General features: G+C 36.4%; 1 protein-coding gene across 6 annotated transcripts in view; it reads left to right on the forward strand.

The window, feature by feature from the left end:
- Positions 1-23,883, forward strand: part of LOC150101210 (nuclear factor 1 X-type-like) — a 675,427-nt gene that overhangs the window by 520,814 nt on the left and 130,730 nt on the right. For all 6 annotated transcript variants that reach the window (XM_090401618.1, XM_090401622.1, XM_090401623.1 and 3 more), the window contains one exon: positions 9,870-9,990. In XM_090401618.1, the coding sequence (XP_090257744.1) occupies positions 9,870-9,990 (121 nt within the window). The remainder of the gene's footprint in view (positions 1-9,869; positions 9,991-23,883) is intronic.

Here is a 23,883-nt window from a genome sequence, read left to right on the forward strand (position 1 = left end):
AGAAGAAACCGATGAGGCTAGGGAGCTTGGAGCATTAATAGATAGGAAGTTGAAATTTAGGGGTCATGTGGCAAAGATTGCAAATACAACTCAAAAGATAATTGCAATGCTGAAACGAACGTTCACATTAAAGGTAAGGATGTTATTTTGGCTCTTTACAAGGCCTTGATAAGACCTTGCTTGGACTATTGTGCGCAGGTCTGGTCTCCTGGTTTCAGTTGTGATTCTGATATATTGGAGAGGGTACAAAAGAGAATGTTAAAATGATACCACGATTGTGGAATACTGATTATGAAGACAGATTGAGAATTTGTAGACTGCAGACACTATCAAACAGGAGAAAGAGTGGTGATATGATTGAGACTTACAAACTTCTGAAAGGGTCATACAGGATTTCAGTTGATGGAATTTTTGAAATTATGGAGGGTGGGAAAGGACGAGAGGGCATCCTTGGAAGCTGAGAATGAAGGTCGCCAAGAAGGATGTGAGGGCTAGATATTTCTCTCAGAGGGTGGTGCGTGATTCGAATGGATTGCCATTGGATGTTGTGAGTGCAAGCAGTGTGAATGAATTCAAGAATAAGTATGATAGCTGGTGTGTGTAGGATGGGCCTCCCTCAATGAGTCTTTGACTCCCTGGAGGTCTCTCTTAATAATAATAATAATAATATGATATTTCACATCCAAGATAACCAAGTATTTGTGTTCTAATATTATTTTATTATTAATAACTATTTTACTTCTAAATGGAGTTTGTCCACAAAATGCCATTGTTTTAGTTTTATGGATTTTTCATTCCAAACTGTTCTATTATAATGTTTAAATTATATATTGCTCTTTGTAAATTGTCTTCCTTATCTGATATTATTACCTTATCATCTGCAAATAATAGCATATTTATTTTGATATTCTTGGAAATTTCTATACCTGGATTGTTCCACCGTATTAATATTTCATTAATATAAATATTGAAAAGTGTTGGAGACAGATGACAACCCATGTCTTACTCCTTGGTTTATAGATTGTTTTTCAGACATTTCTTCATTTATTTCATTTCATTATCTTTGTATATATTCAATATTGGATGTAGTGAAATATTAAGTATATTTATTCTTCGTAGTATATCAAACAGTATATATCTTTTTACTTTCTCAAATGCTTTTTCGTAATCTATAAACAAAAGATGAGTTTTGAAATTAAATTCTCTCCTTTTTTTCTATAAGTAGTTTTAAACAAAAAGCTACATGCATTGTAGAGCGTCCTTTTCTAAATCCATTTTGACATTCTAATAATATTTTTATCACTGTATGTGTTCAATTTTTCATTAAGTATTCTACTATATATTTTGTAACATGTATTTAATAAACTAATACCTCTGTAATTAGTAGGTTTTGTTTTATCTCCTTTTATAAATATAGGTATTACTATACTTGTATTCCATTCTATTGGTATTTGTCCATTTGTATATATTTTGTGTACAAAGATTTGGATGGAGATATTCATTTGTTTGCAGATGATGCAAAGTTAGGACGAACCATTAAGAGTAGAGAAGATGTTGAAAGTTTATTTTTCACTTGGTTAGAGTATAATAAATTTAGTTTAATCCTTTATCCAAGTGTGAGCAAACAAAGTTTGCGTCTGAAAGTATCTTCAGGACTGGGGTGAGGTGGTACAACACCAGGGCACTCCTTGGAAAGGTTTTAATTTATTAAAAAAGGGTGGCACACCATTTGGCAACTCCTATAGGTAGAGATGACCTGCTAATGCTTCTGCCTGGTATCTCCACTTGGGCCTGGCTCCCACTGAAGAGACCTCAATAAAGGTCGAAACTAGTCTGGGTTGTGGCCCTTCCCTTAATGCATAACATTAGACATATCCGCAAGGAGATGTGTTTTGCATTATGGGAGATACTGAGATATGAGTGTTGGTAGCTTGCTCCACCTTTGCAAGGAGTGTTCTGGTGTTGTACCACCTCACCCCAGTCCTGAAGATACTTTTAGGTGCAAACTTTGTTTGCTCACACTTGGATAAAGGATTAAACTAAATTTATTATAGAGAAGATGTTGTGGCCTTACAAGAAGACAAATAAATTGAGTGATTGGGCACAGGAATGGGGATGTGATTTCAGTGTTGCAAAATGTAAGGTTTTAAAATTTGGAAAACAAAAATGGGATGCAGAATTTATGCTTGGTGAGGATATATTGTCGGAGGTGGAGGAAATGAGAGATCTGGGGGCGATAGTGGATAAGGATCTGAAATTTAGGGGACACATAGCCAAAATTGCAAAGACAACACAAAGGCTTCTGGGAATGCAGAGGACACTGACTTGTAGAAGTAGGGAGATTCTTGTTCCATTATATAGAGCTTTGATTAGGCCACACATGGACTTCTGCACCAGATTTGGTCACCTGGTTTTCAGAAGGATGAAGAGGTGTTGGAAAGTGTCTGTCCAGAGGTGACTGACTAAGGTAGTTTCTAACCTCTGGAATGTTGAGTATGAGGAAAGATTGAGAAGATGCAACTTGCAGAGTCTGGTGGACAGGAGGAAGAGGGGAGATATGATGGAGACCTACAAGTTATTAAGGGGTTGTTATAGGATCAATGCTGGAGAGGTTCTACAGAAAATAGTGGGAGATCAGGGGAGAACCAGAGGTCATCCCTGGAAACTGTATAAAGGGTGTGAGTAGGGGAGTGAGAATCAGGTTTTTTTCATGCAGAGTTGTGAATGATTGGAATGCCTTGCCTGAGAGTGTGGTGTCTGTAGAGAATTTGAGTGTGTTTAAAGCACAGTATGATGAGCTGTATGTATGATAAAAGGACCTCCTAGATGTGTCTTTGACTACATGGGGGTCTTGGGTAGTAATAATAATAATATAAAATAAGTGGAAAAAGAAGAATCAGAAGACCAAGAAAGAGATAGCATGAGACCAGAACAGGCCACCTGGCCTAAAATTCATGTTAGGAAGAAGAATATTTCTTTAGGTGAGATGTTGCTCTTCGGAGGTTTGGATTTTGTCAGAATTCTGGCAATGTCCAAACAAATGTTAGTCACTATGGGCAGAGCTCTAGAAGTACCACATAAATCTATTGGTCACAAAAAAAATTTACTTGCCCATAGTATGAATTTTGTAAAGGGTGTGTGTGTATAACAAACTAGTTTTACTATCAAAGTACATTGCAATTGAGTTTTGGAGAGGAATTATATAAACAATATAATTGTTTATCTTTCATCTGCAATAAGATACGCAGATGACAAGGCATTACTATCAAATTCTGAAACAGGACTACAACATCTGTTGAACAGATTACTGGAATCCTTTATCAATTATGGAATGAAAATTAACATCAGAAAAACAAAGGTAATGAAAATAGCAAGGGAAGAGGCATATGTGGATATCAGAATAAATGGGGAAAATTTGAATCAAGTAAAGACATTTAAATATCTGGGAAGTGTTATTTGTAGTGATGGAAGATGTGAAAGTGACATAAAAGCAAGAATAGCGATGGGAAGAGATGCCTTTAATATAAAATGGAATTTATTCAGAAGTAAAATGGATAGAAACCTAAAGAAAAGACTAATAAAATGTTATGTGTGGAGTATTGACCTCTATGCAGCTGAAACTTGGACATTGAAGAAAGAAGAAATTAAGATTTTGGAAAGCTTTGAGATGTGGATTTGGAGAAGGATGGAAAAAATCAAATGGATAGATAAAATAACTAATGAGGAGGTCTTAAAAAGAGTAGAAGAAGAAAGAAGTCTGTTAAGGAGGATAAAAAGAAGCAAGGGAAACTGGATTGGGCATATTCTGAGAGGGAATGAAATCATCAGAGATGCCATCGAAGGAAAGATGGACAGAAAAAGATCCAGAGGGAGAATAAGGAAAACAATGCTGGATGACATGCTGAATGGAGACATGTACACAACCTTGAAAGAACAGAAGGGAGTGAAAGGAAAGTTTCTGCTACTAAAAGAAGAACCTGCTCAATTGCATAATACTCAAGAAGAAGACTCAGTACTGGAGTCTTTAATTTCTTTAACTAATTTTTGTTTAACATCAGCAATAACTGACACAAATTCTTTATATTTCATGTCATTTTGATACTGTTCTGTTATTGTGACAATGAAGTTTTTAGTTAGAATCCATCTTTCTTTGAGAAGTAACTAGAGGTGTGTTCCCCTCTAGTGGTCGTTTCTAGTAAAGTCTTTGTCACAATATATTTTTCTGAAAATTGAATGTCTTATGATGTTCAGTTTTCACAAAGAAGCCTAAATGACTAAGAGTCATTTAGGCTTCTTTCTGAAAATATCATGAATAATAAGCTTACACCAGTACTCCTTTACAACTGCATATCTACTGAAGGTTTAAAAAGGATGTTGGGAAAATAAGCTTATAAAATTGCTTTATTTCATATTACAGTTGGCAGGTCCTCAAAAATCTTGTATTAATGTAAAGTTTCTGTCAGTAGTCCCAGGATATTTTTTATACATTACAAAATGCAACTTAACCTTTGTAGCACTCAAATTCTTTGAGCCATTTCTTAGCAAGCACATATTAATTGTTTTTAATTGAAACAACAGAACTGTTTTCTCCAGTGTTTTTATTACTTTCCTTTGCCTTTCGTTTTGCACTATTTCACAAAACTAAGAAGTGTAGTTTGTATTTCCTATCTGTTGTGCACAGTGATGTTGAATTTATATAAATTAATTCAATAGGAAAGACATATAATGAAATCTGCGAAAACAACTATAATGGTCATCACAAGGAGGCAGACTAACATTTCATGATGTGAATAACATGATCCAATCTCTAACTGGTGTCTTTTTTGCAAGACAGTTATTTCTTAAATAACACTATTTAAAAAAAAAAAAAAGCCTTTCTATCATGTAAAAATATTCAGATATGTAATTACACTAAGCCAATTCATGTGAATTATGAAAAAGCTTATGCCAATACTCCTTTATAGCTGCATACCCATTAATAGGTCAAAGAGGCTGTTGGGAAAATAAGCATATAACTTGACCTTATTTCATATTACAGTTAGCAGTGAGACAAATGAAAATTACCAAATATATGAAGAGCCAAAGGCTTCAATTCGGCTACATATAACTTGTTAAAGTTAAGGGATATTACATCCCATGTTGTTTCATGCCGAATATAGAAATTATATAAAGTTGCCTCAGCTTGCACTACCTTAAGGGTCAGTTGCTGCTATCCAGGTATTTGCTTACGCTTGGAATCGCCGAACTTTATATAATTTCTATATTCGGCATGAAACTCTTTTGAGTTTCTTATTCGGCTAAGAAACAATATTGGATATAATATCCCTTAACTTAACAAATAAAAATTAGCTGCCATGAATTATATATATAATAGGCAGTATCTTCATGCAAACGAACTTTTTCCTGAGGGGCAAAGTCTGAGAAAAAATTAACATAGTTATCTTATGTAATTAATTTAATATCTCCTGGTTGAAAATAAATCTTTTTTGTTACATTCACTGGAGGCCACCATGATCAAATAACTTGATAGTAAATAAAATGATGATTTAAAATGAAATAAGAAATGCTTAAATTATGCAAAGAAAATTGAGAAACATATTTTGAATGCATTAAGCACGAGTCTAAGGCAAGTGGATTTTTGGAGCCCTGACTATGGGGGATAGATACCACTTGCCACACTGGTTTATTTCTAAAATTGGTACTTTTTTTTTCTGAGCAATGGCCAAATTATGACCCCAACTAAGCAGGTTAACTGAAAGTGACTACAGAGACACATACTAAATTATCATGCCTTAGTTGTGGATGGGAAGTGTTTTGCTGTTGGAGGAGTTCCTATATATATATATTTTTAAATGATGGTTCTTAACTTTTCAAATTCTTTAGTCACTGCCGTTTTAGAGCTGACATGGAGAATTGACTACAGTTCTGGATTTAGTATTTTAAATAGCTCTTCCTGTAACGTGATAATAGTGTTGATTTTTGTTGTTTGACACAGGTGCTGTCAATCTTTTCTCAGATGTTAAGGAGCAAGAAAGAAGCTGTTTGACCACCTTCTCAAACATGCCATTAACAAACTGTCAATTTTATAACTTGTGTGTTGATTGGGAGGGAGCACGTGATTTTTGAGGTCTGGTAAGGATAACAATACCTTTCTTATTTGTATTCTTTATTTTTCATAATATCACATTACTCGTTATTTGCTCTTTTTTACCACTTCCAAGTTAAACCCCCTATGAATTTTAGTCCCCTGTCAACTTTCACTTTCAAATCTCATCTCAGTGTCTTTTCTTCTCATAAAAGAGGACTTATAAGAATTTTCTTATACATTTTAACAGTGCCATGATATTCTCATGAAGTAGCCCATTCCACTTCCACATTTCCTATTCATTCCTGAATTTAGGCCTAAACTGCTTCCACAAGGCTTCTCTGGAGTGGGAGGTTACACCAGTTTAGAACTCCCACTCAGTCTGTAAATTGCTGTGTCATGGATCCTTCCTTAAATAATGGAATTATATTGCCAGCTTTTTATTCTCTTGGACCTTGATAGCATTAAGACTTAAAACTAAACAACCTGATCAAAGATATTATTACTTCTCACTCCCTTAATACACATGATGATATCCCATCAAAGTCCACTGCTGTATTCACAATGAGATGTGCAGTATCTTGAGTTCTTCTCCTCCTATGTAACAATCCCTCTACTGGGATTTGTTATTTTCAGTAGGGTGCCCTTCTGCAATAAGTCCTTGGACTCCTTAATAGTATTAGTAATAATCTGACATTAGTTCTGTCTTGTTACATACCCTGGTGATGATCAGTCAACAGTTTGCAGCAGCAAACACATCAGCCAAATTATTGATGCTTTTTTTGCAGCTGTTATCTTCTACTCTCCAAATCATATTTTTTAATCTGTACCTTTGTAATCATCCTTCCTTTATTCACTGTCTAGTAAAATAACATGCTGGGATTCATTTTGGTCTACTTATCTAATTGTCTTTCACAGCCTGATTTTACTGAATTCCTTATTTATGCCATTCCTTCATGATGCAGTGTTATGCATCCATTTACTTCCTACTTTTGTTATCATCCCTAAATCTGACACACACACACACGCGCGCGCACACACACACACACACACACACACACACACACACACACACACACACACACACAGACACCAGTGAAATACCTCTGTTGTACAGTCAAGGGCAATGCAACATTTGTCTTTCAGCTGGAAAAAATGTGTTGTAAAGTCTTAAGAGGTGAAAAATCTTTATAAGGACTTTCACCTGAAGATGAATTAATCACTTTCACAAGAAGACAGCAAGATTTTTCTCCTGGGTATTTCATCCATCAACACAGAGAAAACTCCTTTGAAAGTTACATGATTCCATCATATCCCATCTTTTCCACCTATCAGCCAAATTTTATAACCCATAAACCTTCAATCTTTCTTCATAGATAGTATTCCACAGAACTCTTATCCTTTAGATTACCTCCCTTTTAAATCTCTCCATCATATACAGCATGTTTTTTCACATCTAGTTGAATCTTTAACCAGATTGCCCACTTTGCAGCATCTAAAACTTGGCTGGCTGAGTAGGTGTATACCTGATTTTCAATTAGCAGGCTGCGTGTTCATATCCCGCTGTGGCCATGGATGTTTTTTTGTCTTTAGGTGGTAAATGTATATCATTGTTCATCTGGAGACTGCTATTCTGCTTACTGGAGGTCTGAAATGGCTTGAAAATGTTTCATGTTTGATCTCTAGAGGAATATTTTCACATTATCTAAACATAGCCCATTCATGATACTCATACAATACATTTATAATTATTTGTGGGTAGGATTCACATGAAAAAATCTGCAAAGAGTAACTTACTTATCACTGTAGATTCCATCATTTTACACTTTGTCACATTAAATAGCAACCTTGGACCACAAAATCACTCTTTTTAAGATCATCAGTATAAAATGCATATTTCCTGTTTCCCATTAGTGATCTCCTTGATTCTTCTCCATTCTGTACCATCCCCTGATGTCTTTCAGCCACCATATTATTATTATTATTATTCAGGACCTCCATGGAGTAACTCAGACAGAGAATAAGATTCATCATGGGAGGCCCATCTTAACATATCTTAACATAAATTCTTTCATACCATTGCTTACACTCATTCACTATTCATGCTCTCACTGTCTCACCACTTCCATTAATCTATCATAAAAAGAGCTCCCCAGTGTCGATCTTATAACTATCCCTCAACAGTTTAAATGTCTCGATCATATCAGCTCTCCTTCTATTCTCATAGCTAACATTGCATAGTCTTGATATCATTTTTGTTATCTGCTTTTGCACTCTCTCCAAAGTTAATTTATCCCCTTCAAATCCTGGCAACCAGATCTGAGCACACTAATACAGATGTGGTCTAATCATGGCTTTATACAATGGGACCACAACTCTTCTTTCTCTGCTGGTCAACGTCCTTCTCAGTATTGCAGCAATCCTTTGGGTTATTGTTATTATTATTAACACCTGACTGCCATCTGGAGTCAGAGACTCATGGATTATCCTTACCATCTTTGCGATATGTCCCCTAAACTTCAAGTTTCTATCAATCATCACCAAGGTCCCTTGCCTCTTCTACTTTCTCTAGTACTGTTCCTCCAACAGAGTATGCAGCTTCCCATCAACACATCTCAACCTTCAAGACTTTCATTTGGTTGCATTAAGCTGAAGTCCCATTCATTTGCCCATCTGTCCAGCTTATTCAAATCCTCCTGAAGGACTACCACATCAACACTGTTACTAATAATCCTTTCCAGCTTCACATCATTCATGTTGACAGCTTCTGTCCAACCCAGTTTACATAATACATTTCACTAGTTGCCTGTCAAATACCTTTACACTGGCTAGCAGTATGTGATGTAAATATTTTCTTTATTCAATTTTACTGTTGCCTTATTATAGAAAGTAAATTACTAGAGCAAGATCTCTCAATCACAAAGTTGTGTTGCCTCCATTGAGTATCTTAGCTCTGGACAAATCCTCTCATTCTATAATTATATCCAGCACTCTCAAATCCCAGGTTCACTTCCCTACCAACACTTGTTTTAGGTAATTACCTCTCAGTTGCTGCATAAATTCCATTTCCTTTCTCCCTTCAGTCTGTACTGTCATAGTTTGAAGTCTTCAATAATTCTTCACTGACTTGTGATAAAAACATAAAATATTTATTCTAGAAACTTGTAATTATAAATTTCATTGCAGCTGTCAGTTCCAAATTTTTATAGGAATCAAGAAATTTCTTTTAATTATAATGGGTACTTAGTAAAAATTTCATTTTTGAAAGTTAAATAATATTGACTGATAAATATAGGCCTATCCTGTTCATTATATTTACTTTAAAATATCCAAAGTGACCTCAAATAGCTCAGGGTATCATAAATTCTCATGGGATGAAAAGACATGGATTCCAGTCTTATCTAGGATATGAAGAATCTTTATAAGGGATATTCAAATGAGGGTGAATTAGCCATTTTCATACAGAGTTGACAGAATTTTTCTTCCTAGGAACTTCATTCCACCAGACAAACTAGACAATATAAGCAGTTGACAGACCACGTGCATTATGCAGATAGGATTAACTATCCTCCTGTCAGAGCATTTATTAGGTTTCTAAGCAACTAGGTTACTAGGCTGTGATAAGTAAGGGAATGATACGAAACATCTAAAATTGTGTTCAAGTATTGTTATAATGGGTTCATTTAATGTCGTAATGGGCACTGGTTCATTAAGCCTATTTGAACTGTATGTTTCGAAATGCTTAAGTGTATAATGTCTATTGAGTATATTATTTTCTTTACAGTCCAGTACAGAATCTGGTGTTAGAAGTCCAACAAAACTTCCACATTTTTATACTAGCCCTATGCTCCCTCCACCACCACCAGCTCCTATGGCCCGACCAGTAGCAATCATTCGCTCAACAGGTAAAGTATATTTTTTTAATTAAAAAAAAATTGAATAAGAGAATGAAATTTCAGGTATATATGTGTGCGACTCCTCTAGTCTTAGTTAAAACATAACATACTGTAACAATGTAGCTGTCTACTGCATTATTGATAACGCAGCAGACAGCTTTTATTCTTATTTTACATTAGACAGACTTTTATTCTTATTTTATTAATTAGCAGTGTGCTTTTTTTCTCATAACCTTCCTTACTTATTCTACTGCATACTATATTTATCTACCTTCCATATTTACTAGTCATATGCCTATGAACACTGGAAAATTTATTTGTGAGACTGCGCCATCCAGTATATCAATATTCAGCATTAGATTCAATAAAACGTCTGGTATCTCTCTCTCTCTCTCTCTCTCTTACTAGCGTAAATTCCTTCAACAAAGTTTACATAAACAGTCGTGGTTCTTAAGTAATTAAACTGCGCTTTTAATGCCTTAATTGTTTCCCACTCACAAGTCCGATTATTTTTAGAAACAGTGCATTGTAAGATAAAGTATCAGGCAGCACTCTTTTAACAAATAATTAAAACACATTTATTTACATTAATATGAAATATGCATGAATCAAACGACAGGGAGATTGCTTTCTCTACCCATCTAAAAAAAATCTTTAGCATAAAATTAGAACCCTTTTACTTCAACACTAAATAATCTCTTTAACTCAAAAACTTATTTACTCTCTGCTTACAAATTCAGCTTATTAAACTTCCAGTTTACTCGCATAGAGGTTAGCTAACTCTCTGCTAAGTTATTTTTACAAATTTGATGTCAACTTCTAACATGCCAATTGACTCTCTTATGGACACTTCTTATTACTATTAAACTAATTCTTAACAGTCTGTATATAACATATCTCCTAGATTATAAGAGAAAATGTACAAAAAGAATGGAACTTACAGAGGCTGTGTCGCACATTCAGTCAAGAGTCTTGCACTAAAGTCTTTCTGGCATCTCTTTCATCTCAGATCTTAAGCTTCCTTCAGGAGTGTCTTGCTTCAGCAGTATCACGTTGGGATATTGGCGGGTTTTTAGACTGCAATCTACGGTACTTGAATAGCACATTGCAAGAGGTTTCAGCATAGGCAAATTCTCCTCTTGATTCTACTTTGGGAACTTCTGCTTCTAACTGCCGCCACTTCTACTACTAATTGCAGATGACTGTGCCTCTAACTGCTGACTGCCGATGACTGTAACTGCCGTCGACTGTCTCTGGCTCTCTTCAGTAACAGCAGGAGAGCCTTGCTATCTGGGATCTCCTCTGTTGGCAACTGGACCTGGACACTCCTCTCTCGTAAATGGGGGCCTTGCCTCTCTGCCACCACTGCTCTGGTTCCAGCTGTCCTCTGTTGTGGTTCTGACTGCCTCTCCTCTCGATGATCAGCTCAGTGCCCTTTTATTTTGTGATCTCGGGTCCTTGCACTAAGGGTAGTAAACTCCAAAGAATTCGGCATGACTCTTTCATCTATTTTTAAGTTTGACCCGCTCTTTGTTCTCCTCTGAACACTCCCCTTTTTTTTTTTATCTTGCCGGTCAGCAGAAACTTGTCTAAACCTAGTGGCACTCTTAGATACTAACTTTAAAGGTGATATTTAGCAAAATATACATAGAAACAAACAAGGTTATTTACAGTTCTCATGAGACTTAACCTATGTAAAAATTGATGTAAAGCGCTTTGGTATATTTAAGCTACATTGAATTTTACAATACAAAATAAAAATTCTGTTAATAAACAGAATTTTTATTTTGTATTGTAATAAATTAGTGCATTACTATTTTTACAATACAAAATATTGTATTGTAAAAATAATAATGCACTAATTTATTAATTTATTACTATTTTTGCCAATAATGATTTACTTAAATCATTATTGGCATAACATCCTGACAAATATTCCAGTCCTTATTTTGAATAAACTTCCCCCTTTGTTGTTGAACTAACAGGCCTGCAATGACTTTATTTCTTAAATATTTTGCCTGTCCTGCATGCTAATTTTTTGGGAATTATCCTTTTTTTTACTATTATGTACAAATTTTTCACAAAATATCATTTTAAAGTTTAAATAAATGAGCTCTTTATTAATATTGCTCCCCCCCCCTGCCAAACACAGTAGGTCACAAAACCTATAATGACATGGTATTGCTGTATGTGAGCAGGCAATTGGGGGGGGGGGGGGGGGGATGAAATCTGTTAATGTGTTTTTTGATAAACTGGAACGGGGAGAAACAGTACATTGAAAGTCATTCAAAAAAACTGAGAGAGATGGGATGGCAGAAGAGGATGCGAAATTGGTGTGATAACTTTGTACTGAACTGTGTATGGCTATTGACCAGCAGATGCTCACATTTTTATGTGATTAAAAAAAGGCAGGGGGGGGGGGGAGATCGTAGTGGTGGTGGACTGGAGTACCTCATGTGAAAATACATTATAAAAACAATGTGATGCAGAAACAGATCCATGAGAATAGTCATTTAAGGGGAGGGAGAAAGAGATTATTATGTTTTTTCTGGATAGTATTATTATCATCTGAGACCTCTGGGGAGTTAAGAACTCATTGAGGGAGACTAAAAACCACCCAAACCAGCTGTCATACCTTCCCTTAAATTCATTCAAATTAGATTCACTCACTACCCCTAAAGGAAAACAATTATATTCACTCACTGCTCTGTGAGAGAAAAACTTAGCTCTAACCCCTTTCTTGAATGTGAACAAACTTAACTTCCATGGATGTCCCCCCCCGACGTGTTTACTCCTCACCTTCCATATAACAAAAAATTTCATCAGCCGATATCCTATAATACCCATTCAAAACTTTATAGACCTCTATCATATCACCCCTCTTTCTACTGTTAACCAGAGTCTATAATCAACATACTTGCAGTTTGTCTTCAAAATCTAAATCACATAATCTGGATATAATCTTTTAACTCTTATTTGCACCATTTCCATAGCTTCTTTATCCCCTTGGAATTTAGGAGACCAAATCTGTGCACAATAATCCAGGTGTGGTCTTATCAAAGCCTTATAAAGAGGCAAAATGACTGCCTTATCCTTAGATGTCAAGGTTCGCTTCAACATCACAATTATCCTCTGGGTTTAAACGTGTGGACAGACTTATGTGTTCGTCGAACATGTTGTTTATTATTTTAACGGTATAATAGAACACAGAAACTAAGTAAATAATTGATTTATTAACTTGATGCTGATATTTCGCTGGTATTATAACCAGCATCTTCAGAGCACAAAAACACTGTTTGTCACAATACGCGAGACTAAAACAACATGGTGTACATTAACAAAATTGTAGCAGCAACACAAAGACTAGAGTCCTGATTTTGGCACCCTCTATCTGAAAAAAAAAAAAAAAAAAAAAAAAAAACCGCTATCATATATTGCTAGAGTCCTAGAAAAGTGCTAGTTTTTCCTTAATATGACTGTCTCCCAGATCTTCGGCAAGTTAATACAGCCATATTTGTTGAGATTTGGAGTGTGTTTTAGAGCTTCTGTCACCTCTAAGAACAATCTCTCTGATTTATATGGGTTTCTGTGTAGTACTTTTGTGTTTTTCCAGTTGATCCTGTGTGCAGGTGTATCCAGAGCATGGTCTGCTAGGCCCGACTTCCCATAATGATATTTCCGGACGTATCGTTTATGTTCGCTGATGCGGATATTCACAGTTCTTCCTGTTTGACCATAGTAGGCTTGATTGCATGAGCAGGGTACTTGGTAGACTCCTGGATGTGATAAAGGAGGAATGCTGTCCTTGGGTGAGCGGATGAGGGTGGCTAATTTGCTACATGGTCTGAATGTAGTGCGTACTTTATGTTTAATGAGAATTCTTGAGATCTTTTCGGATGTGCCTTTAATGTAAGGGATGGTGACTGTTTTGTTGTAGTTCTCTGTGGTGGATGGTGGGAGGGGTTTCTTAGGAGTGTTTAGTATTTTGTTTATTTTTTGTGGATTGTAGCCGTTGGCCAAGAAGGTGTGGCGTAAGTGAGTCAGTTCAGCAGTAAGAGCCTTGTCATTTGAACAGATTGCTCTCGCTCTATGGGTTAGCGTTTTTAATATGCCATATTGTTGAGAAGGATGATGGTGTGATTGTTTGTGTAAGTATCTGCCTGTATGTGTGGGTTTTCTGAAAACTGAAAATGATAAGGAACCATCTGGGAGACGTGTGATGAGTGTATCCAGGAAGGGCAGACAGCTCAGACTTAATAGTAAGCTTTGACATCACTTCACTATTCACAAATGTACCACTAATAGAAACCCTCAATCTACTGAAGTCACATTTCCACCCTGATATATTTGAACTATTCAAATTCACAATACATGCAGGATATTTCACATGGAAAGGGAAAATATACAAACAAATTGATGGGACAGCCATGGGCTCCCCCCCTAGCCAACTTTTACATAGAACACCTGGAAAAACAAGCAATCAATACAGCCACTCTCAAACCAACACTTTGGCTACGCTATGTTGATGATGTGCTTGCCATTTGGCCACATGGCCCTGAGACATTGAAAACATTCTTAGCACATTTAAATAGCCAACACCCAAAAATCCACTTTACTATGGAACCGGAAGCCAACAACTGTCTGCCCTTCCTGGATACACTCATCACACGTCTCCCAGATGGTTCCTTATCATTTTCAGTTTTCAGAAAACCCACACATACAGGCAGATACTTACACAAACAATCACATCCTTCTCAACAATATGGCATATTAAAAACGTTAACCCATAGAGCGAGAGCAATCTGTTCAAATGACAAGGCTCTTACTGCTGAACTGACTCACTTACGCCACACCTTCTTGGCCAACGGCTACAATCCACAAAAAATAAACAAAATACTAAACACTCCTAAGAAACCCCTCCCACCATCCACCACAGAGAACTACAACAAAACAGTCACCATCCCTTACATTAAAGGCACATCCGAAAAGATCTCAAGAATTCTCATTAAACATAAACTACGCACTACATTCAGACCATGTAGCAAATTAGCCACCCTCATCTGCTCACCCAAGGACAGCATTCCTCCTTTATCACATCCAGGAGTCTACCAAGTACCCTGCTCATGCAATCAAGCCTACTATGGTCAAACAGGAAGAACTGTGAATATCCGCATCAGCGAACATAAACGATACGTCCGGAAATATCATTATGGGAAGTCGGGCCTAGCAGACCATGCTCTGGATACCCCTGCACACAGGATCAACTGGAAAAACACAAAAGTACTACACAGAAACCCATATAAATCAGAGAGATTGTTCTTAGAGGCGACAGAAGCTCTAAAACACACTCCAAATCTCAACAAATATGGCTGTATTAACTTGCCGAAGATCTGGGAGACAGTCATATTAAGGAAAAACTAGCACTTTTCTAGGACTCTAGCAATATATGATAGCGTTTTTTTTTTTTTTTTTTTTTTTTTTTTTTTTTTTTTTTTTTTTTTTATGAAGGGCGCCAAAATCAGGACTCTAGTCTTTGTGTTGCTGCTATAATTTTGTTAAGGTACACCATGTTGTTTTAGTCTCGCGTATTGTGACAAACAGTGTTTTTGTGCTCTGAAGATGCTGGTTATAATACCAGCGAAATATCAGCATCAAGTTAATAAATCAATTATTTACTTAGTTTCTGTGTTCTATTATACCGTTAAAATTAATAAACAACATATCCTCTGGGTTGTATTTGCAACTTTTGCTATGTGACCTATGAACTTCAAATTCCTCTATCCACCAATAAGACAAGATCCCTTGCCTCCCCAGTTTCTTGTAGCATAACTCCACAATATAATATGCTGCTGGAAATCTCATTACAGCAAACTGGACAACTTTACACTGACTAACATTAAACTGTTAGCCATTTTCTTTTGCCCAAATTTCCAGCCTATTCAAATCATTTTTATAATTACTGAATATCAGTACCAAAATTTCTAAAACATGACCTTCCTTTAGTAAACCCATGCTGCTCCTTATAGAGTATAGCTTGTTTGTCTACCCATTTCTGTATGCAAGTTCTTACCAACTTCTCTAAAAACTTCACAGCCACACTAGAGATACTGATAGGTCGGTAGTTAGACACATCAGTTTTTGCACCATCCATGTACAATGGAACCATCATACATTACTTCCATTCCTGTGGTATCATTCCTGAGATGAGACTCATGTTATACAAACATGTGAAAGGCCTAGCCAATTTAGCTGAACATTCCTTTAGCAAACTGGCTGATATTCCATCTGTTCCTATTGACAAATTCTTAACCAGGCTATGCAACAGTTATTATTATTCGTGACACCTCCAAGGAGTCCGAAGACTCATCGCGGGAGGATACCTACTGTACAACTCTCCATCTCCACTACTACACAGTTCTTCAACCTCATTTTCATGAACCACTAACTCTTCATCCAATGTAGCAGTAGCACTGTGCACCATGAATACACCCGGTTGATATATCTTAGCAAAGTGAGCACTCATTAACTGAACAATCTCATTAGCTTCCAACACTAGATTACCATCTGCATCCAATAAAGTTATTCTTTCACATTCATTCTTTCTTTTGCTTGCCGCATAATGATGAAATTCTTTTTGATTGCCTTTAGCCAATTTCTTTTAATATTCTGATTTAGCTTTCTGCACAATATTCGTTACTTTTCTGGCATGAGCTTTATATATTTCATAACTCCTCTCACTTTTATTCTCACAATATTCTTTCCACATCATCTTTTTCTTATGGATCTCTTGCTTAAGAAGGTTGCACATCCATTTCACTCCTAACTTATTTATTCTTTGAACACTAGGAATACATTCAGATACTGCCTCATTTAAGCACTTTTTCATGATTCCCATGCATTGCTGACATTTTTCCCATTCAGTAACTGATACCTTGGAACCAAAGATAATATTCTCCTAAGTTGATCATAATTTCCAGCTTCATAGTTCAACATGTAACCTGTTCTAATTGGAGCATCAATATAATTAGATCTTTTCCAAGAAAGCACAGCATGATCACTGTCACCAACTGGTAGTAAAATAGCCAAATTCTTAACAGAGACCCCTTCTGATGCTATGAGGAAATCCAACACTCTTTGACCTCGAGTTCCTTCTTTGACATGCTGCTTGAGAAAGTTGTCTTGCAACAATTCCATAAATTCCTCTTCTATCTTATCATGAGATTTCTTATCTACCCAGTCAATGTTTGGAAAATTAAAGTGACCCCTAATGATCACTTGTTTGGTACCCATAAGGCTGAATTGGCAATTTCTTCATCCCTTGCAACTGAGCAGAAACTGAAACCGACAGAACTATTATCAATAGGGACATGAAATGTATGGACACTTTAGATGTCGGGAAAACTAGAACTACTTTGTGAGGAAATGAAGAGATATTGATGTGATATACTAGGACTGGCAGAGATATGATTGGATATCATCAGGAGAGATAAATGGATTCAAAGGCATATGATGAAGAAATGATGACACCAAGCATGAGTTGTATTCCTTCTTTAAAAATAAAGCTAGAGAGGCACTATTAGGATACAAACCAGTCAATGAACAAATCATGGTAGCAAGAAAATTCAAGCAAAACCATTTAATATATCAATAGTCCGGATATATGCATCCACATCTGGCACAGATCAGGATATTGATTTATTTTACAAAGATCTGACAGTAGAATAGAAAGAGACAATAGAAACAATACCAAGAAAGATGTATCAATTATTGATTGAGACTGGAATGCTAAAGTTTGAAATAGTAAATGATGATTGGGAGAGCATCATGGGAAAATATGGTTTTGGAGAAAGAAACGAACACAGTTAGAAAATGTTAGAATTTGCTGTGGAACACAAGATGATGGTCTGTAACACAAGATTCCAGCAAAAGGAGTGTAGAAAATGGAATTGGTGATCAAATGCTGGGTATACCAAGAACATGATTGATATGATTACAATTAAAAGAAGATGGATAACTTCGGTACAGCAGTGTTGAACTTTTCAAGGAGCGAATATAGATTCGGATCATACCTTTGGTGATTGCAAACATCAAGTTGAAATTAAAAAGAAAATATAAATCCTGTCATCAGAAAAGAAGAGGTTCAGCAAGAATAAGCAATGCAGAAATAGGAAGAAGGTACAGAACAGTGTTAGAGGAGAAACTAAAAAGTGTGAATAAAGAAAAAAAATTCATATTTAAGAGTGAAAGGAGTAATGAAGGTGAAAGAAGATGCAGTTGAAGAAACAATACCAGAAGAAGAGAAGATCAAGAAGAAGTTAGCACAGGAGAGGAGAATAATGAAGATAAGAAGGGATACATCAGAACAAATAGAGGTGCAATATAGAAGAAAGTGTAATGAGGTGAAATAAAGCAGTTAGAGTGGATAAGATTAAATGGTTAGAAGTTTAATGCAATAATTAAAACAGCACTATTAGAGCACAATACTATGGAGGTGTGCATAATGATTAGAACCATTAATAGAGGGTGTCAACAGATCGCAATTAAAGATGAAAAATGCTAAGTATTGATGATAAAATTGTACAGCGGTAGACAAGATACTCTAGTGAGCTATATGAGAAAAACTAGATTTAGATTAGATGGAATTGGGAAACTGATTGAAGAATTGAAGCAGATATCACCACCAGGTAATGAGTATGACATGGACATTTTAAGAGAAATAGAGAAAGCAATAGGATGACTAAAACACAACAACAGTTCTGGTGATGATAACATCACTGGAGAAATGATTAAATGTAGTGGTGAAAGTATGATTACAGAAATGCACCAACTATGTAATATGGTATGGAAGGAAGGGAAAATGCCAGAGGAGTGGGTGAAATTGATATTAGTGACATTATACAAGAAAGGAAATAAGCTAGAATGTAAAAATTATAGAACAATTGCTCTGACAAGTCACCTTATTAAAGTGATGATGATATTGCAGACGTGCAAGCAGGATTTAGGTAAGATAGAAGTACAATTCAACTGATTTTGACAATGTGGTTAATAGTACAGAAGGCTAGGAGAAAAAACAACAATATGTTTATACTTTCTTTGTTGATTTTCCAAGTAGGCATTTGACAGTATTGACCAGAAAGTGACATTACGCTAGAATCCTATGGAATCAACAGAAAACTAATAGCTATATTAAAAGATATTTATAAGAATGCAGTGGCAGCAGTTAGAATTGGTGAGAATTTGCAGAAATGGTTTAGAATAAGCAGAGGTACTGACGGGGGGGGGGGGGTATCACCAAGCATTTTCATCGCACATTTAGGAAGAGCAATGGACAAAATGAAGGAAGATGCAAAAGGAATATCAGTACATGGGATGAGATTTGCAGATGACATTGTTATTATTGAAGAAGATGAAAGAAAACTGCAAAAAACATTGAAACCATTAAATGAGGAAGGGAAGAGATTTGGACTTGTTATGAACTTGGAAAAAACAAACACAATGGTATTTAGTGAGAAGAACATGAAACAAAAGATACAAATGGATGGAATTGATATAGAAAATGTAGAACAATTCACATATTTGAGAAGTAAAATGACATAACTTGGACTGTAAAAAAGAAATAAAGATCAGGATTGTAAAGGGAAGAACAAATCTGAAAGTCATGATTAACATCTGGAAAGGTACAGTGATCAGCCTGCAAAAGAAATTAAGAGTACTAGAAACATGCATCTTTAGCAGTGTACTATATGGATCAGTCAGAAATGTAGTTAATAAATAAGGAATCAAGAAAAAGAATTTTGGCATCTGAAAGAACTTGTTACAGGAGGATTCTAAGAATAGGATGGGTACAGAAAATCACAAATCACAAATGTCTCTATCAAGACACAACCAAAGGAGAATTTAATGCAGAAGATTATACAGAAGCTGCAATTATTTGAACACATCTGCAGAATGAGTGAGAATCAGAAGATAAAGACATTCATGTTTGGTATTATGGATAGTGTAAACAGAAGAGACCATACAGATAATGGATAGATGACATAAAGGACTGGTGTGGAATAGATTTACAGAAATTGTGACATTGTACACTGGACAAAGAAAGGTGGAAAAAGATAGTGAAGGAGGCATCGGACACCAATGGGCAGTGTGCCCATGGTTCGTGATGATGCAACTGATCTGCCAGGTTGGTAACAACACCTCACCATATATTTCATTTTGTTAGCTCCAATTTACACCAGATAAACTCGCTGCTACATGAGACATTGTTTCCAACATTGTTTTCTTGCATTTCTACCCTAACTGGACTTAAGTTGTCCGATACCATTAGTAGTACTCCTCCTCCTCTTCTATCTTTTCTGTCATTATTAAAAATACAGGGTGGCCATAAATTAACTTTCCCTCTTTGGAGGTATCTGTAGCTAAAACTAATACACGGTATGAGATCACATTTTATATTGAGACTTTTGAAACCTTTTTTAGTGGAAGCCACCAATTCCACTTAAAAAGGGATTGGGAATGTTCAGGCAGTTATTCGAATGACTGACGAATTGTGCTCAATATGCGTCCTACCTTGCCTCAGCGTGCTTTACTTCTTAAGTTGTCTTAAACAATGCAATGCCGTAGCGGCCCTTCAGGAATTTAGAAGGCGTCATAACCTGCGTACAGGTCCTATGTCAGCTGTAGCACTGAGAGCTATGATTAAGAAGTTTGAAGAATCTGGATCACTAGGAGTTAGGCCTGGCAGAGGACAGAAAGCAGTGCGTGAAGAGACAGTAACAGATGTTGCTACTGCGGTGTTCATTTTTATCTGAGGCGCATTTTTATCTGAATTAGTCGGTCAACACTCACAACTGCAGAATTTGGGCATATGAACATCCCCAAGTGATCCAGCAAGTACCACTGCATTCTCTCAAAGTAACCGTGTGGTGTGGCTTCACAGCCGATATCATAATAGGACCATACTTTTTTCAGCGTATTACCCCTACAGGTCCTGTAACCTGCTCCATTACTGGAGAGATTTATCGACTAATGCTGGAAAATTTTGTCATTCCTGCATTGTAGCAAAGACAATGTTTGGACTCCGTAATTTTTATGCAGAATGGAGCATGACCACACATTGAACATTCAGTACAGCGCCTTTTACACCAGTATTTCAGTATTGAGAGGGTTATCAGTCAGTTCTTTCCGACGGCATGGCTGCCTTGATCCCCGGACATCACCCATGTGATGTTTGGCTGTGGGGTATTTGAAATCCGTTGTGTATGTTGGTGGCATTCCCAACTTGCATGTCTTGAAAGAGAACATAAAACGTGCTGTTATGAACATCCAATCTGACTCCTTACGCCCAGCTGTAGAGCATGTTGCATATCGGATGCAATTTGTTGTACACAAGAAAGGTCAGCACATTGAAAATCGTGTATGTGGTCCAGGGGACCCTGATTCTGATGAATATAACATTATTTCCTGCGAGTTCAATCACTACATTAATTTCTGTCTCTTGCAAGTTGTTGTTTTAGTTTAATTATTATTATTATTATTATCATTGAGAATGAGTGATGCGGCTGTCGCTTACACCGTCGAAATGTTATTATTCCATTTTATCTGCCTTTAATGTAATTATCCGCTTGTTTTCGGCTCTGTCAGAGCCAAAATCCCCCCCCCCCCCCATCAGCGATTTTTGGTACTAAATCTTTTTGTTTGCAGAAATCATCTCCCCATGCCTTCAAAAGTCTCAATATAAAATTTGGTCTCATTGTGTTTATTGGTTTTAGCTACAGATGCCTCCAAAGAGGGAAAGTTATTTTATGACCATCCTGTAGTATACCCATTGTGCTTGATCCCAGTTACCATATCTGATTCTGATAGCCAGGTTTCACTAGTGCCAACAATCTTAGGCCATTATATTCAATAAAGCAATTATTATTATTATTATGTGACACCTCCAGGGAGTCCAAAGACTCATTGAGGAAGAGTGTGCCAACTACTAACCATGCAAACCGTCCAACTACTAACCATGCTCAAACTTGCTTAACTTTTTCCTTGAGCCATTAGTAGCAGAGGTTCTGCCAATTGACCAACCTTTGTCAGAAATGGTTGGTCGATCTTTGGGAGGTTCTTGGTGTACCATTTCAAGTGTGAGAACAGTGTTCTCACAGTATCTGGAATTTATAAAATGTTAGGAGGTGTGCTGGTGAGAAGAAGTATTGCTGTAAATGAAAGACAACATGGTTTCTTGGAGGCTGTAATGATGCATTTGTGGCATGGCTGGCTAGATGTTAAAGTCAACACAAGAAGGGACAATTGATTTTGGTTGGAGAAAAAAATATCAATAGTAAGGAAAAGGGAAGTAATCCATAGTAAAGAATTTATGGAGACAACACGTGTTAGAATAATTACTTAACATTAAGCAAGTAACAATCGATGTTTTAACCTCAGTTTTGAGGTCATCATCAAGAAAGCATACATATGTACAAGATACAAGCTACAATGATGCTGCACTATACAAAAGTAAAATGAATCTAAATGTTTTTAATCATTTATCCTAGCCTGACCTCTAGTGAGAAAAAAAAAAAAACTGAACTACATCAAACAATTTCTAAAATCCTTTCGTATTGAGATTTTCTTCTGTCTGGGGTAGTTCCGGTTGCTATATGGGTTGAAGATGAGTCCTTCACGTTCTTGAAATAATTAATCCATCATTTTTGTTCAGATTTAGATGACATTGCAGCATTTCACAGGCTTCTTTGAATTTTTTTTTTCAAACTAGGTTTTGGTGCAGTGTAAGGACTTACTGCCTTTCCAGTCAATTCTGTGGCACGTTTGGAGTGTGTGTGGTCTGATAGGCCTGTTTTACCATAGTGGAGGTATTTAATGTGGTGTTTGTGTTCGTCTTTTCTGATAGGGGAAACAGGACACACCATGCCAATATAAGGTAGGTTACAGGTACATTGAATTTTGTAAACCCCTGGGTGGGCAAAGTATGGAAGAGGATCTTTGGAAGAGCTAAGTAAATTTCTTAATTTTGCCAGGAGTTTGAAAGTTGTCTTAATATTGTAATTAAGTAGTCTATGTATTTTTTCTGAAATGCTTTTTTGCTTTTAATGGCATTTTATGGAGGATCTTGTGAACCTGTTTTTTATTGTAGCCATTTTTTACAAATGTTTGGTTAAGGATTTCAAAATTCTTGGTTCATTGTTCAGAACTTGTTCATTGGAGCAAATTGTTAGGACTCTGTGTTTGAGGGTGCTGATGACTGCTAGTTTTTGTGTTGGATTCTGGTATGAATTTTTATGTATGTATTGGCCTGTATGTGTAGGTTTGCAGTAGACAGTGAAGGAGAGGCAGCCTGAGGGAAGACCTGTGACGAGTGTGTCTAGAAATGGAAGAGATTGTTGATTTCAACGATGAAATGGATACGTTTGTGTTGTTCAGGTGGCTTAGGAATGTATTTAATCTTTTGCGGCCGTGTGGCCAAATGGCAAAAATATCATCCACATATCTGAGCCAGACTTTGCACTTTAGGCTGGCCAAATCTAGAGTTCGTTGCTCAAAGTCTTCCATGTAAAAGTTAGTTATTGGGGGTAGTGGTAAGCTCATGGCTGTACCTTCTTTTTGTAGGTAAAAATTATTTTGCCACACAAAATACCCAGAGCGGGGTACATGAGAAAAGAGGGCAGTGATATCATGCAAAAATATGTTTTGTAAGAGAAGAATAGAATCATTGATTGGGACATTAGTAAAAAGGGCAGTTATGTCAAAGCTGACTAATAAACTTTGTCGTTGAGTGTGATGTTTCTAATCTTGTTTATGAAGTGTTGTATATTTTTTATGTATTGGGGGGGGGGGGGATGACCTACCAACTCCTTGAGTGTGGCTGCTAATTTATTGGCTAAGTGATAATTAGGG

The sequence above is a fragment of the Typopeltis vanoorti genome, chromosome 12 (assembly GCF_054136105.1).
Source record: "Typopeltis vanoorti isolate ZY-2024b chromosome 12, IOZ_Tvanoo_1.0, whole genome shotgun sequence".
In the NCBI taxonomy this organism is placed as follows: Eukaryota; Metazoa; Arthropoda; class Arachnida; order Uropygi; family Thelyphonidae; genus Typopeltis; species Typopeltis vanoorti.